General features: G+C 40.8%; 3 protein-coding genes across 3 annotated transcripts in view; all 3 read right to left on the bottom strand.

The window, feature by feature from the left end:
* hoxc4a (homeobox C4a) overlaps nt 1–816 on the bottom strand; it is a 43,113-nt gene extending 42,297 nt beyond the window's left edge. The window contains exon 1 of the mRNA XM_080295522.1: nt 388–816. The gene's annotated coding sequence lies outside the window, so the exon portion shown is untranslated. The remainder of the gene's footprint in view (nt 1–387) is intronic.
* A 79-nt stretch (nt 817–895) lies between these two features.
* On the bottom strand, nt 896–4,418 carry hoxc10a (homeobox C10a). The gene is made up of 2 exons (XM_026154907.2): nt 3,578–4,418; nt 896–1,761 (listed from the first exon to the last, which is right to left on the bottom strand). The coding sequence occupies exons 1-2, from the start codon at nt 4,290–4,292 to the stop codon at nt 1,484–1,486; spliced, it is 993 nt and encodes a 330-aa protein (XP_026010692.2). The 5' UTR covers nt 4,293–4,418; the 3' UTR covers nt 896–1,483.
* Nucleotides 4,419–10,687: 6,269 nt separating this feature from the next.
* On the bottom strand, nt 10,688–15,555 carry hoxc11a (homeobox C11a). Its single transcript, XM_026154908.2, has 2 exons — nt 13,164–15,555; nt 10,688–11,707 (listed from the first exon to the last, which is right to left on the bottom strand). The coding sequence occupies exons 1-2, from the start codon at nt 14,026–14,028 to the stop codon at nt 11,475–11,477; spliced, it is 1,098 nt and encodes a 365-aa protein (XP_026010693.1). The 5' UTR covers nt 14,029–15,555; the 3' UTR covers nt 10,688–11,474.
* Nucleotides 15,556–17,036: the final 1,481 nt, after the last annotated feature.

Below are 17,036 nucleotides of genomic sequence, written 5' to 3'. Positions count from 1 at the left end.
GATGTGCCATGACTTTTAATTGTATCGTCTCAAAAACCGCATCCATCTAATTTTGCTACTCTTCTAAATTCATAAATATTATTGTGTCAGCGCAGCGTAAATTTAGTCCATTCGTTAAGTAAACATAGCCTAAAAATCCAGTCCAGCAAATCTCCAGAGCTAATCCAAAAAACAAACAAACAAAGAAAACAATCAGCAACCAGCATCGTGATTCGAGAAAGAAACTGAGTAGCAATCAGCAGCACGCTGAAACAACTTCATTCAAACTACGGACGCGAGCAGGCGTGCACCGTGCGTGCCAAATGAGCTGTCAGGCAAAGTTCTCTGACAGATGCGCCACACTTCCCGAAACAGGAAATAAAAATATTACGTAAAACCGGGTCCTACCTTCACTTGCCTTCGGTAGACGCCTTCCAGATGCGCTTTGTTATCCACGTGTTTGCCGTGACGCTTGTTATTATTGTCACTGGAGCCGTCGCGGTCGCTGTCCTTTTATCCACCATCCTCCTTATCTCCTGCGCCCATGAAGCTCCACTATCCCCGGGGTGGAGGCGCCTGCTCCTGCCAGCCCAGCGCCTCTCGGCTGGGTCCTGCACACTGCAGTCTCTGCTGTGTGGATTAGCCCTCCTCCACACACACCTTTAAACGCATCTTTACTGCTGCAGCACATTATATTTGCAGATCATAAAATCCACCCCCAACGCTTTCCAGGGCGAACCTGACATTAGAATTTTATGACCTTGACTTACTGTGGTCACCTGGATAATATTTAAATCAACGTTATGGTCTCTCACTTCTATTAAAACTGCCATGATCTCCTTCTCTCATCCGCAGTGTCTCTCCCTCCCTCTCATTTTCATTGCTATGCTAGGGGAAGGACAAAGTTGGAAATAGCTTTTTATCTAATTCGCCCTCCTTTCTTTCTTTTTTATTGTTTTGGAATCGTTCGCCATGACATAGTTTAATATCATCGCGTGCATGCACATTACACACCAAGGAAGAAGCAGCAGCACAAGTGGCATTTCATTCATTGAAGCTCAGCAAAATGAAACCGCTTACATGCCACTAGTTATTTATAGACTGCGTGAATGTCGCCTCCTCTTTTCCTTTGGTTCATGTTATATTACAATTAAAATGACAAGCTAATAGCACCTTACTGTCCCAGTGTCGCTACAACTGTTTACCTGGAAAGCTCAGGTCTGGTCTGCAAGTTGCAGCGTTTAGATCGTTCATATAGGAAGGCACGATGTGTGCACGTGTGCTTAGTGTGCACATAAGGAGAAAGATCACTAAATAATTGCTGGGTGTATCATTTATAGACACATGCATATCTGTTGATATCTTTGCCTGGGCTGTCTGTGTGCGTGATTTGGATGTAATGGATGTGATGTATGATGTGTGTGTGTGTGTGTGTGTGTGTGTGTGTGTGTGTGTGTGTGTGTGTGTGTGTGTGTGTGTGTGTGTGTGTGTGTTAAATATCTGCTCAGGAGTAGTTGTAGACTGCGCTCTGTTCCCTTTCTCGGCTCTCCCTGTTTAGCTTCTTGAGCTTCATGCGTCTGTTTTGGAACCAGATCTTGACCTGTCTGTCGGTCAGGTTGATACTCCGGCTGATCTCCAGGCGGCGCTCCCGAGACAGATACATGTTGAACAAGAACTCCTTTTCCAGCTCCAGCGTCTGATGCTTTGTGTAGGGACAGCGCTTCTTCCTTCCACTTTTGGCTTTTAACCAGCTTCCCGTTGTCTTTTCCGCGGACAAATCATCTAGCGGAGCGAGAGAAATAAGACAGTGAGAAAACAGGCGGCCAAATCCCGACATTTTGCGCGGAGATCTTCAAGGCGTTGATCAGTACAGTAGATGCTAGGTACACGCCCACATCTTCTAAATGCACATTCAATACCGTTCAAAGAAATCCAAATTAGTAGTTTAAGAGAACAGCTTCACCTGGGTGCTTCACCTCCGCTCTTACTCGAACAAATGAACTACATCGAGCATCGCACCTTTTCTAACAACTCCTACTGCTTGCAAATTGCTTCTGTAAGATGTACAACTATAATTAGATGGAATCAAACGAGGGTGTGCAGACACTTCCTTTGTCTATGTTGGACCTCAGACTCCCATAAAACTTTATTACCTTTGCACACCGGAGCCAGATATATTTTTTATTTTTTTTTTTAGCTTCATCTTAAAACAAGAGGCGGTCTCTGCAGCATGATACCAGATTTAGGGGGGGGGGGGGGGGGTAAGGACAAAGAAACAACGCATCGAAGTACCAGCAGCGGAAAAAATCACACTGCTGCGCTGCACACTCACTTAATTTCTTGATTAGCTCGCAGACTCTAGGGAATAACCCCCCCCCCCCCCCTCCCCCAACGCCACACACGTATAAACACAGGCAGATTATTTTAATAATTACCCTAATGTGAACAGTCTCTGTGTGCCCAACATTTAATCATTACCAAAACATTTAATTCCGTAATTTAATTCTCACGAACACGCGCAAACACACAGACAAACACACCCACCCACACACACACACACACACACACACACACACACACACACACACACACACACACTCTCCCCCTCCCAAATCCAAATATACACAAACACAGACCCTACAGCATTGTCCAATTAAATTAAAAATAAAAGCATAGTGTTGATCTTCATCTATAAATAACAAGGTGAAATTCACTTTAAATAAGCTAATGAAAAATATGTAATAACTTTAAGATTCATTACGGGTGTTATACCAGTGCCATTACGACTACTAATACTAATGCTGCTGCTATTACTATAACTACTAATATTACTACTAATAATAAGGATAATAATAATAACTAGAAATACAAAAAAACGATCAACAGATTGTGTTCTTACAGAATTAATTTACCTCTGCATATTTTGTCAAATATAACGTGTTAGCTTTCTTTCCTGAAAAAGCAAAAGTATTGTCCAACGTGTTCTTTTAATTGTTTTACGTACACCGTACAATTAGTGGCCTTTCATGAGCTTACATCCTGTCTATTATTATTATTATTATTATTATTATTATTATTATTATTATTATTATTATTATTATTATTATTATTATTATTATTATTATTATTATTATAACCTCAATAATTTGGGTCGAAAAGTTTAAAATTTTGGAGACAACCCGTACAATTTAATACTGCCTCAATGCCGGAATTTTGAGGTATGAAATAGTGCTGTTACTTCTGTCAATAAATAACCAGAGCTTGTATGAAAGAGAGAGCGGCGGCGGAGGGGGGGCTGTTTATTCTAATGATAACTGCCCATCTCACGTTGTCACATTAATGGAACTGTGTTAAATGCCACGAGCACCGTACCCCCTCCTAGGCCAGGCTATCAAATCCCCATGCAGACCATATGACTGATATTAAACACAAAGCTACATTAAAGTTATTAATTATTGCATCTGTGCGATCCTTTTAGTAACACCGTCAACAACCCGCCTGCGTGTGCGCGTGAGCATTGTACTGACACATATGCACGTGTCTGAGTTAAAGTTGGGGGTGGGGGGTGAGGTGGGGTGGGCGTAAATTAGCCTTCTACCTTTTAATTCCCCGTCCGAGATATCTGTGCAGCTGTCACTCTTGGCCTTCTCTTCCTTCCTGCTCTGACTCTCCTCTGTTTTGGAAAGCTCTCTCGCTGTCTCCTTCGCTTTGCTGCGACTTATTGTCGATTCTGCTGATGGTTCAACAGATGTCGCCAAGTGGGTCAGAGAGAAACTGGAGGGGAACTGCCGACCATCCTGTGGCGGCCTCTCTCCGCTGTACACCTTGAAACATCCGCTGGAAGAGGAGGCAGTTTGCTGAGGCCGGCAGCTATTGTCCCCAAGCCGGATGTAAGTGGCTGACTCTGTTGTCTGTTTCCCCTCATTGCTGTCATCCTGGTAGAGGCAACAAAACGCCTCCTCTTTGACGCTACCCATTGGAAACGAGCAGGGTTGTAAACACTGGGCAACAGGTTGCTCGTCCCTGGAGGTTTTGGAGCCTGGGGTCCATGTGGCCAGTTGTGTTGACAGGTAGGCCTCATCCTGGAAGCCGCTGAGCGACACACCGCCCGGAGTAAGAATCTCGTCTCCTTTCGAGAGTGAAGACAGTCCAACCTTCCCACTGTTTCTCATCACTGAATATCCGTACTCTGCAGCTGAGTGGATGTACATTCCGGGGTTGCTGGAATAACTGTCACCCCTGAAGGAAGATGATCCTCCCATTAAGGAATCCATGAGGAAGTTACCGGGAGCTATGTTATTCGGACATGACATTTTTGCATTTGGTAACACAGTAATCGTTTGGTGTGTTCCACTGGTCTAAACTACGGGATTCTCCGGGAGAAAAATGACAGTAGGATGCTGACATCTTTTGGAGGGGGGTGCAAAAATATCAGTAACATAATTATGGATGCTCGGAGACATGTCATGTGAGTTTCAGACCAATGGCTGCGTGGAAGTGGCCTTGATGCTCCAGACTGATGTGACGTCAGCGCGGTCAAGTTGGGAAGAGTAAGGGTTTTTTGGTAGAGCAAGAGCGCCACCTAGTGACCATCTGGGGGTCAGACCAGCAGGCCCATACCAGGAAGAACAAAGGACGGCAGCTCTTGCTGCAGTGATTTTAAAGGCTCTTACTACGTGGCTTTTGGATGTTTTATTTCTAGTTCAGCACAAACTTTTAGATGCTTCAAAGCAAATTAACTCAGCCATGCCTCGAGTTTCTGTTCGCCTCGGAGCTTATGCTGTGGAGACGAAGCCGCCTGGATTTGATCCAAATGGTACAATTTGTGTATTTTCTTTTTGTTTTCTTCTTTTTAAAACTCCAACCGCTTTGTTGTTGTCACAGGTTTAGCGAGAAAAGCTGTAAGCGGGAAAGAAGATGTGTTATTTTCTTAAACAAAGCCTCAGCAGGAATGAGGACATTTTTTTACGGTGGGAAATTTAAAGAAATAGTACAGATGAATGTGTGGAGCAGCCCAAAAAGTAATTGGCCAGTAATCTTTTTCTTTTTGCTTTTTTTCCTTTTGATCTGCTTAATATAAAACTGTCATCTTTTGGGAAAAGGCTTTTTGACTGATTGTGAAGCATTACCACCATAATTTGTATTCTCTGATTATTAATTTGGATTTGTTTTGTATTACCATTGTGCTCCAGCTGAAATGCACCAGAATTCATTAGACTAATCATAATAATAGTGCCACATCTTTTTAAAGCAATTGGTCAACTTCAAGTAGACTGAAATAACCAACGAAGCAGCACTTGGTTGTTTAACGGGGTGTCGCCTTATAATGTGTTCAACTGTACGGGGAAATTGCAAATGGATGGCCTACAAGGATATTTATGTTGTGGTGTACAGAATTATATTAAGTGTCTTTTACGTATATATAGCCTAATAAATAGGTATTTGCTTACTTGAGCACATATAGTGTTTCTATAAATGTTTCAATTCCTTTGCACATGTTTGGTTGTGTTATTATTAGTACTTTAACTGTTTTTTTTAATAGTTTGTTGTTTTGCTTTGTTTTTATTACCATTATTATTGTCATCATTATTTCACACGCGGAGTAGCAGTGGAAACAAGGATTTGAAAATAATTTCCTCTATTCAATATGAGCTTTGAAAGTGTTTACGCACAGAAAGTTTTTTTAATGTGATTTTGTTTCTTCTGTCCTCAACGCTAATTAGATCATGTCTAAATTATAATAACAGTTATCATGTAAAAAGCATAAAAACATGGGGAAAAAACATGCCGTTTTATTCAACAAAGTAGAATAAAACGGATATAAAACAAATATAAATGTAGGCTGTTGTCCAACTTTCATATCACGTAATTTAAAGCCTACATTAAAAGTCAGAAGAACAACAGCGTTATATTTTATACCCACTGGATTGAAACTGAACCGTAGTTTAGCTAATTGTTGACTTTTCCTCGTTAACATAGAAAAGCTGGCTAGAACGAGTTAGACCTCAGCATATTTTGTATTTCAGCAACTGTAAAACTTGGCTGCTAAAGCAGGCTATGTTTAAACGCTTTAAAATGTTTCTTAAAATGCTTTAACCACGGAGACGGTTAGCCTGCTTGTTTACTCTGTGAAAGAAAATGCACGCGAGGCTGTTTCCAGTTCAGAATCATTTCCAAAGGCAAGGGCAACATATTTTGTATCACTTTGCGCTTTTGGTTATGTGTCGGTGTGTAATGTGTATAAAATGAATACACACACACACACACACACACACACACACACACACACACACACACACACACACACACACACACACACACACACACACACACATACATAGTCAATGTAGGTGAAATAAATACTCAGAGTAAATGATGGTTGTTTTGTGTGTTTTTTTTTCCAAACACGCGCCGAACACAATCTTGGCCGTGTGGATACATTACTGTAGTGAACGTGTTCATCAAACACCACAGCATAAACAATACCCTGGTGTTTGGCAATGAGGAGACAATATAGACAACATAGAGAACAAATAGAAATGTAGCCAATTTTCACACCTAAAAATTGTGTAACAAAAGCAGGTTTTTGCTTCATAGAAGGACACAACACCCACACGTTATATTGTCAGCTCATTTCACAAAGTCACACCACTGACAAACACGCACAAAAATGCTTTATGACACATTCCCACCTAGCCCGCAGGGTAACAGCGACTCAGCACAAAGCCTGAAACAGTCACGAGTAAAAGCAAATTATATGCGCACTAGTTAGATTTAATAACAGACGCATTTCACAAAAGACGCAAAGAAACCTCACAAACCTGGCAAAAGTGCATACTGGAGTGATATATCTGAAATGATAAAGTAAAATGACACAACGCCTGTTGTTATGGTAGTACCCAAAATGTGTGCTGGGATGCCACAGATGGGACAGTAATGTGCTGTTGCAGAGCTGCCAGCAGCATGGAAAATGTGCAGTGATTTCACAAACCAGTCATTGAAATTGTGCTTGAGGCTATAATAACAGAAAAACACGAGCGTATGACTTGATTGTTTTTTTTGTTGTTTATTTTTTTCTTACAGCAGAATGCACATTCACCCTGCACATGATGGCAGAAGAGCTCCACTTGAAACAATCAGATTTGCGTGACTGTGATTATCATAAGCTAGAAGTGAGGGGAGCTAACTGTTGTACTTGCTGTAGAGCCCAAAGATTGCGGTAGTTAAAGCAAAGCTATGTAGCAGGGTTATTATCCCCACCTTTATGCTTTTCTTAAAAAGAAACTGAGGAAAACTTTCAATGGGCATTCATTCTTCTCTGCTTCCATAACAGAATGTTGTTTGTTTATACAGATCCATTTCTCCCATGGAAACGCGAGAACCACCTTATTTCCCAATAAGTGGTCCCTGAAAATTTCTGGATTTTTTCCTTTTTCCTTTTTTTCAATTTTTTTCTTTTTTGCAAGACGCCTAAAGCCGGTTTTGTTGTCTGGCTAAACATTTTGAAGAAAAAGCTGCCCCCCCCCCCCCCCCCCCCACACACACACACACACACACACGCACTTTACTGGCACTGTTTTTTGTTTTGTTTTTACCATGGTCTTTACACTTGTCTAAATTTCAGCCAGCAACCAACACTACTGCAATAATTTATCGTATAAATTATTGCAAACCTGGAGGTTGTTATGATAATGCCAGCAGGTATGGGTGGTGAATGCTGCGAGACAGCCTACATGGTAGTGGGTTTCCTGCACTAATCAGGAGCCACTGGGGCGACATAACTAATTTGCTCCTGGCGGCCACTTTAAAATATCTTTCCAGTTGCAAGTAGGCAGGCTGTGCTTTGTGAGCTCTTTCATGCTGTTGTCCACTCCGTGGCTAACTTCAAATTTATGGTGCCAGGATCACGCAAGCGCTTAATTAAATAGCAAAGCGATAACCACCATCAAAGTACAGCAGGATTACATTATTACCTTTTTACCGAATACCTTACACCAGATGCCATGTGCATGGGATTTAAACTTTCGATAAGTTTTACCAAAACTAATTTTGGTGACAACAATCCATAAATGGCAGCCTACAAAAGCGCTAATGTAAATGAAGGCGCTTTGCAAGCTAGTTGGTTGCAGCAATAGGTGCTCGTTTTACAGCGACGAACTGTTTTATGGCCCAATAGAACCGGTTAGGTGCTGAGATGTAAGTACAACATCGTAGTATAAAAGCATTCAATAGCCTATAATCACTTGATTAGAATTTGCAGGAGGCGGGTAACAAAATACCGCCAAGTATACTTACAAGAAAAATAAAGCAAATTTAAAGTCAGAACAGTTTAGAGATGAAAACAGCAACAACAAAAAAACAAATGTCTGCCTTAAATTTGTAACAAAATGGAAGAAAAAAATGAACCAGAAAGGAAAATGTAACCGTTTTTTCCCTGTATTTAACTTTTTTTTATTAACTTTTTAGTTTTTTACTGGTGTGAAATGTTTTCTTTTTTCTAAGTTTATGAGGGGAAAAGACACACAAACACGCACAAGACGAAGACACCCTCCGGTGTTATTTTATAATTTAGTTTTTGTGCATAATAAATAAAAACATGATCTTATTACCAGTTTTATGGCACAAAAATATTACTTATTATGTAGGCGAATTAAATAAATTTCCTCGTGCATAATAATGGACCCAGGCTACATCGTCTCCATTCTCTTTCCTCTGCTCTAAATGAAACAAACCGCCATGTTTTTCATCACCGCAACACCCAAGTGCACAAGCCAGACTGACGCATGGCGAGAGCCGCATTCCAGCACAGTGGACGGTCCTTTTGTCACACATCGCCAAAACTGATGTCTGCTACTACTACACCTAATAATACTACAGTGATGTCACCGAGGCATCTATATCAGGAAACGTTTTCAAGATCCCGTTGAGGAAACAAAGCAGTTCTCAGAGGCCGGGAGAGTCCTGGCCCCCGTGTGGCTGAGAGACAACATCTGCAGAAGACTCTGCAGCACTCTCTGTTAGTGACGTTGGGTGTTGGAGAAACCTACAAATTACCACGTCACTGTCCCAGGGCCAAGGTTGGTGGGTGTGGCGACGAGGGGCTGGTATAGCCTTGATCTGGTCGGCTAGCGTGCTTCGTCTTTCTTGAGTCAGAACAGCCCCCTGTCATCCCTGATGATATACTAAGACGGGCAGATTAAGTCTGATTTCACTTCATGCAGATAAAATACATGACCTTCTAAAGAGATGCACAAAAAAGCGCCGGTCATCCCTTTTACCCCCCCCCCCCCCTTTTCCCACTTTAAACCGTTTAACTTGAAGAAAAACCTTATTTCCGAAAATAACCAAATTCACACCAATGGGAGGAAACACAACAACGTGCAAACGGTGCGGTAATATTTCTGTTGATCAGAACAGCCCGTGCAGTCTTTTGTTAAGTCAAGAATCAAAGGGTAGACTGACTCACAAGGACCACACACCCACGCACTCACAAACCGTCATATTTGCACTTACAGAACCTCCCATTACGACAAATACACTGGGACAGCCACACACCAGCACGTTTTCTTTTCTTAGAGAATACAAATCCAGATCTACAGTTTACACCAAAATGTTTTAAAACGCCTCATGCGTGAAAACGTATACATTTTACAAGGACAATAAAGTGTATTTACTGGACGTGCTAAAGCTGGTAAAGTTACCTGCTGTAGTTTAATGCGAGGGGTCAAAGTTGTTCTCTGTACACATTCCATTTTCTGTTCCCACTCACTCTTATTGGCCCATTCCGCCGCTGCACACATTTCCGGGCTAAAGGGGCTCCTTGATTCCACTTTATTGCATCGGGTTAAAGGTGAAGGCCTTGACATTATGGAAGTTCAAAGACTACATTTAATTATAAATTGTACTTAATGCACACGTGCAATCATCATGCGCATATGTTTAGCGTACGCGCACACAAACTAAACACACATGCGCACACACAATCCACACACCCGCATATATATATATATATATATATATATATATATATATATATATATATATAAATATATATATATATATATATATATATATATATATAGACACAGTCGGTCTATGTCTATGTCTGTCTCATGTCGAAACCTCTTTGCAACGTTCCTCGGACATGTAGTCCTGCTTGTTTACTATTTACTGCGGAAGTGAACGCCATTTCCCCCGAACAGACGGTGCAATTAAGAGAAAAATAGGCATTTAGTGCCTGTGTCTTTATGGCAGTGTCTAGACTACAAGAGTGGCGATTCCATTTAGTGGGCACTAAAAGAGGTTATCATTGAACCCTTCTTCTCTACATTTCTAAGATCTGAGCTTCACCTCTCTTTTCTTTTCTTTTTTTTAACAGTTGTGCTAAAATTCAAACATAATCCTTTTTACACCGATGTAACCTTAAAATTGTCAAAAAGCCCTCAAGTGTAGCCACTATTCCTTATTTTCCCAATCGACACCAAATCCACCGCACCAAATGCGTGTAGACTCGTGAACTGGCATTTAACAGAGGTTTAAAGTGTGCACATGTTATGTGTGCAAGCCAGCAGCGTTAGGTTATACACGCATTTATGAGCAGTTGGTATTTCCAAAAGGTTTTGACTCACGACCAACACAAAGTAACAAATAAATGCACACAGAACCACTGGTAAGGGTAGTAATTAAAAAGACAAACAGCACAAAGTCATTGTGATTTGCCTATAGATTTTCTGTTTATTTCATAGGTATTATGTTAATGATACACAGGCCGACAATCTGCTCTCTGGAATCGAAAGCAGCAACGCTTTAAGCAAATAATTTAACAAGTGTTGGCGTTAAAGCTGTTAGAGTTGAATGGGCACTGTACTGAAAAATAGCAGCAGGGATAGCGGAAAGGAAATTCAACATACGGTTATTTACAGTCATGATAGCACATTGCATAGGCTACTCTGTACAGTTGGATATACTTTTTTTTCACAGATTGGACGTCACAGTTCTCAATGGCGAAATATGCAGCTTAATTAAAGATTTCCTATAATTTGCTCGTACTCCGGTAAAGAAATAATTAGATGGGAATAAGCTATATACAAAGACCAGAGCTGGGGATGAGAGCTAAAAGTTGTCTGCGCAATAAAGGATTCAAAATGCTTGTTATATTTCATATTGTTTTTAACAAATATGTGAACAATAGAATAAACACAATGAAGAATCATGATAAATAGAGGGACATATTCAAGAACAGCATATAAATGATTATTCTAATCGTGTAGGCCTTTTTCTGGGGACCAGCTAGAAATTCAACGCCGCCCGTAGGGCTATAAGAAAATGGCGATTTTTATCCCATGCAGGCCTATTTCTGCCACTGTCCACTTTAGCATTGCACTGTTGGTGATGTGGGCTGCCTTAGAAAATGGGTATGCCCACAGTGACAACTCAGTGAGATAAGAGGGGGTCTAAATGCCACCGTCCCACACTGTGACACTCTCTGCTCCTGCTCACAATAGGGGATTTCCAGAGAAGTACTGGAGGCGATCTCTGCTCAGCTTCTTCTCTTTCATTCTTCTATTCTGAAACCAAATTTTAACCTGGCGGTCGGTGAGGTTTAACATTCGGGAAAGTTGAAGCCTTTTCTCTTTGTTGATGTAAACGTTAAAGAAGAATTCCCGCTCCAGCTCTCGAATCTGAAACTTGGAATATGGACACCGCTTCTTCCTTGTTCGAGGAGCGCCTGGAGAAGAAATAAAAGTGAAAAATAAAATTCAAAATAAAGTCGAGCTGCCACGGAAAATGATCAGCGGCGTTACATTAATTAACAACAACAACAGCAATGCGTTTTTAAAGGGGGTCACAGCGAGCTTAAGTGCTGAAGAGGCGCCAGATGCTAAGAATTCAGTTTCAGTGGCATTAGTACTGATAACATTTCAGTCAGCATTCATCTAGTGAACTGGCTGAAGCTATCAGATAAACCAACCATAAAGAGTGTTAAATATCCGAATCGCTTGGAGTAAATAATATCAACTTACAGCCTTTAAGTACGTGTTTATCTGTTATAAATATACAACAACAAAAGTATTTCACCGCATTATGTGCGCCACATTCCCCTGGAGCTAAACTAACAATTTACACAATCTTTTGGCAGTGGGTTTAAATGCACTGCCCTTGCCTGCAATGCCATACCAAGACCTCTGTGGCCCTGTAAGGTCTTATCAAACAGGTGACCAGGGAAATGTGTGTGTTTTTTATTGTTTTTTATGTGTGTGTGAAAGAGGGCTAAACACCGGTCTCAGCTTGTGTCTGTTCCCTAGCTGAGCTAAAACAATGCACATGAGGCTAAATATGTTCTGAACACAAGCACCCAATCTCTAAAATTTCCTTTTAAAAATAAAATCCATTTTTAGATTTTTTTTATTTTATTTATTTCTTTAGATAAAGTTAGTCATTAATAGAAATGACAGGCGACCTCATACAAATCATAGGAGAAAAGAAGCCTAATGTGCGGAAGGAAACATGCACATTAATGAATTTAAGCTTTTTCAGCGGATTGTGGGGAAGTGGAATAATGTGCAGCCTATGCAATCTCCACATACAAGGGAAAACACGATTAAGTGTGCTCGTAAATGAAGGAAACGCTTCTAATCTATCATCAGATAGATAGATAGATAGATAGATAGATAGATAGATAGATAGATAGATAGATAGATAGATAGATAGATAGATAGATAGATAGATAGATAGATAGATAGATAGATAGATAGATAGATGCATTTAACCGTAAAGTGTGTAATACTCTTCGCAGCATGTGTTTTGCGAGCAAACCGTGTACTAAAAGAAAATTCACAAGACGCCAAAAGCAATGTTCTGCCCAATTGGTTTTTACTCTCGACAGCCCAACGAGAAAATCCCTTAAAATGCCCAACGCAAGTTCATGATCAAAGTTAACATTTGTCACAATAGCTCTCTCTTAAAAATTTCACAGACTCTCACCATAGAGGCGTCTGTGTATAACATCCCCTTTTTTTCAAAGCGCTTTCCCATCGTAAAAATTCTTCTCGTTGCAAGAAAGAGCGTTGTAGGGTTATAATAAAATCGTTTGAATGCTTATAAAACTCCACATAAAATCTGACCGACAAAACACCGGGTTAGTCCCCTTAACCTTCCCCCATTTTACAGCTCGGTATACCTACTCGAGTGGCTGCTCTTGCTGGCGTTGCCGTCCTTGGTTGTTGCAGAGGAAGACGTACATGAGCCTGAATTTGTGTGTTCCTCCTCATCTTCTGGGTCTTTTTCCTGCTCCGCGGCTCCGGGTACAGACGCCGTGGGCTGCTGTTGCTGTTGCTGTTGGGAGTCGCTTTCCAGCTTCTCCCCTTCGCCCTTTTGTAAACAATTGTCTGACTGATTGTCCGTGCTGCTGCAGTACGCCGTCTCAAAAAAGCGATCGAAACCTTGCGGGAGGACATTGTTTTTCCCCACGCCGGAATAAAAACCTGTGGAAGGGTGATTGGAGCCCGGGTGGGTGTGATGGTGATGGTGGTGGCTGTACACACTCTCGTTCTTCATAAGCATTTCTGTCATGGTGGATGGTGGAAGACAGTCTCTATGCACCAGATCCTCTCCCGAGTAGCACGACGCATAGTTGCTTCTGTGGTGCCATTTACTAGCAGGGTCCAAGCCGTAAGAAACTTCCCGTACCGGCTGCACTTGAGACAGATTTGTGGAATAGGGGTAGCTGATTTGTCTGGACGGGGCCTGTGGAAGAAACGAGGAGACGGCAGAAAACTCGGGGACGTAGTAGGTGCAGCTGGGGAGGTAGATATTGGACGCACAGCCCGTCCTGTCCCCAAACTCGGATGTCCGGTCTTTGCGCGTCTGGGAGCAGAAGTTGCCCAGATTCACCGAGTTAAACATCTTTCTCTCTCTCTCGTGCTCCGTACTATAGATAGATGTTTTGGATAGGAGCTGCAGCAGAAGGGGAAAATTTGGGAAGGCGAGATGACGTGCAATCCGTCTAAGTCGCCCCGCAGACACGTGATCGAAAGTAGATATTGTCATATATCAATTTGGAAGAGTTGGATGTGTAGGAGTGGTTGGCTTTAGGTAAGATCGAGGAGGTTCAAATGAATAATTTCCAAACACCACGGGACCACTAAGAAAACCAGTAACAGATTCCTGTTTGTTGGCTTATGACAATTAGAAAGATATGTGCTGTGCATGTTTATGTTTATGGGCTGCTGGTAGGCTAGCTAAACAGCTACAGCTCCTTAAAAAGGCATAGCACAAACTGCAGAGTCCACTCAATGGCATGATTTTCATAGTGTTATGGTTTTACAGGTAAGATTATTGCAATTAATATTACCATTGCAATAATTACGCTCACTCTTACGAGTGAGTACTACTGGATTACTAGCAATGTAAAAGTGTTGACCAATGAATTGCAAATTATGAATACTGATCTTGCACACAACACAAAAGAAAGGAGGATAGTGATTAGCAATCACAGAGAATATAGCCCATATAAAGCATAAGCCCGTTAAAAAGCAGCCCCATGAGCTCCGTCAGCGCTTCAGGATTTATAAAAAGTTGCACAAATCACAGCAAATGACTCGTCTTTTTACGCTTTTTAAGAAGATTATGAGCTATTATTTATTTTTGATGCATTTCCACTCGTAAGGGCTTATCCGAGTTCGCTGCACATAAAATCGTGATTAATAAACACATGTCTGAATCATTCATAGTTATGTTTTTAAAATTATGCAGCAGGCTATTGCATTACTTTGCCGTTACGTTATTTAGGGTTCATCAAATGAAAAACGGGGAAGGAAACCGTAATTACACTGCAAGGTGAAGCATGTTGGTTGAGCAAATTATTCGGTCCACACTAATTATTCCATTTGACTCTGGATATAACACACACACACACACACACACACACACACACACACACACACACACACACACACACACACACACACACACACACACACACACACACACACACACACAAATAATTAGTACCTCAAATGACTGGCTTTAGTATTATTCCAGTTTGGAGTGGTTATTGGCAACACTCCTCAGAATATTCAATGTGTTGAATAGCTTACACTTTCAAAATGTTCTGATTTATAAGTTTGGAAAAGGTGTGGTTGGACTTTATTGGCATGAAAATCCTTCTATAAGTATCTATAAGATGCAGAGCAGAGCAAGTATTAGTCCTTTCAGTAATGCGCTGCGCTACTTAAAGGCCTATCGACCGAGTAGTAGGAGTGCATCCGACGTTTCCTTCTAAAATTAAATAAGTCCCAGCTGATGGTCCAAGCTGCTCTGATTATTTTATTTTCACCAGGATGTCGACATTCATCCGTGCGTGACAGACAGGGACGTGTTCCTCGAACTTTAAAAAAAATTCCAATAAAATGAATTGTTTGGAGAAAAGATGCGCCTGCGTGTGATTTCCTGCGTCATTGTAAACTTTTAATTGTACTGTTGAGGGCCATCTCAGAATCTTTATAGACTAACTGATACTATCTCAAGGTGAAATTAATATGATGGCCCATTGTTTATGATTATAGGCTGCTTCCTAAACGCTGCAATATACTCTCAAATTATTACCCAATTTTCCAATAACACAATATCGTCCTGTTGCAGTATCTTCGGGGACACCTGTGTTGCTATACATATATAAATTCAAAGAAAGTTAGTGACTTCGGTGATTCCCGACAGCAATGGGAAGAAGAAGCAACATCATCCGACCTCAAGCATTGGAAGTGAGATTCCACTGCAGGCGAATTTGTGAAAACGTGGCAATGGCATTAGCTTGTTTACTACCCCTACAGACAAAAGGTTGCCTCACATGATGCATCCTGAATCCAAGTACAAAGAAAGCAGACAGCTGTCCAGACACAGCACTTGAATTTGACCACTAAAATCCTCTCTACGTCCACCATAAAACTGCGAATGGCTGTAGTAACGCTAAATCCCTTTGTTCCATAGAAAACCATAAACGCTGAGAATGAGAGGAATTTGGATTTCAGGAAGTGGATATTGTGCAACCTTTCTACAAAGAGGCAGCGAGATTAATTTCAGTTTGATTTTTTATTTATGTTTGGGTTTGTTTGTTTTTTTACTTCGAGCCGGCAAACGCACTTAAGAAATATTTAAGAAATCTGGTCTTTTGTTCCACGAATATCGGAATAAAAGTTTCAAATCTGGCGTTTGGGACGTTTGCGAGGCAAAATATCTACTCAAAGTTACTCGGAATAAAATATACTGAGATAAGCAAAAAGAAAAAGACAATAAGAATTTATTTGTGATGCGTGAAGCCCGGCTGCTGTATTTATTTATTTTGTTTTTCTCATTAACAATGACAGCTCTGGAAATATTTGTGTAAACACACTGGCCCTGTGGCCTATATGGACACATGTTTGACACATGCTGCTCCATTACTGTTGTGCTGCTGTGCAGCAACAATAATAATTCCCGCATCAAAATGTCATTGCCAATATTAACACTATGAAATACATAGTGCACTGTGTGATTAAAAATAATAATAAAAATAAACCCGAGACTTGCATTTGAAGTTGAATTTCTAAAACCCGAAAAACCGCCATACTAATTGGCCTTGGCTGTAATAAGGGTTCTGAATTATGACATTTAAAATGCATCCTTGTGTGAGCATCGCTCTGATCATAATATCATCCAAGAAATAAAGAATAAATAATAATTTAAAAAAAAAACAATAAATAAAAACTCCAAACTTTCCTTTCAGCGGGCAATAACAGAATCGAGGCAGACAGTCCAAAACAATACTGGCAATTCATTTCTTCATCATAATCATTTCAATGATGCGTAATAGCCCGGCATAAATAAGTAATGCGAGGGTATGAATAAGCGATGCACTAATAAAATTTAAAGGTTAAAGCTGCTGATCTCGACAACAGAAACACTGAAAGGCTTCTCTGGACTCTGAAGTATTTCTACATTTAAACAAATGGAAAATGGCACTCCTGGTTGCATTTAAGTTGCGGTAATTGTCATAATATGGAAAAATATGACCAGCCAGC

Source organism: Astatotilapia calliptera, chromosome 20 (assembly GCF_964374335.1).
Source record: "Astatotilapia calliptera chromosome 20, fAstCal68.1, whole genome shotgun sequence".
Classification (NCBI taxonomy): Eukaryota; Metazoa; Chordata; class Actinopteri; order Cichliformes; family Cichlidae; genus Astatotilapia; species Astatotilapia calliptera.
Note: the sequence above shows the minus strand (reverse complement) of the source record. Positions and strands in the feature narration are given on the sequence as shown.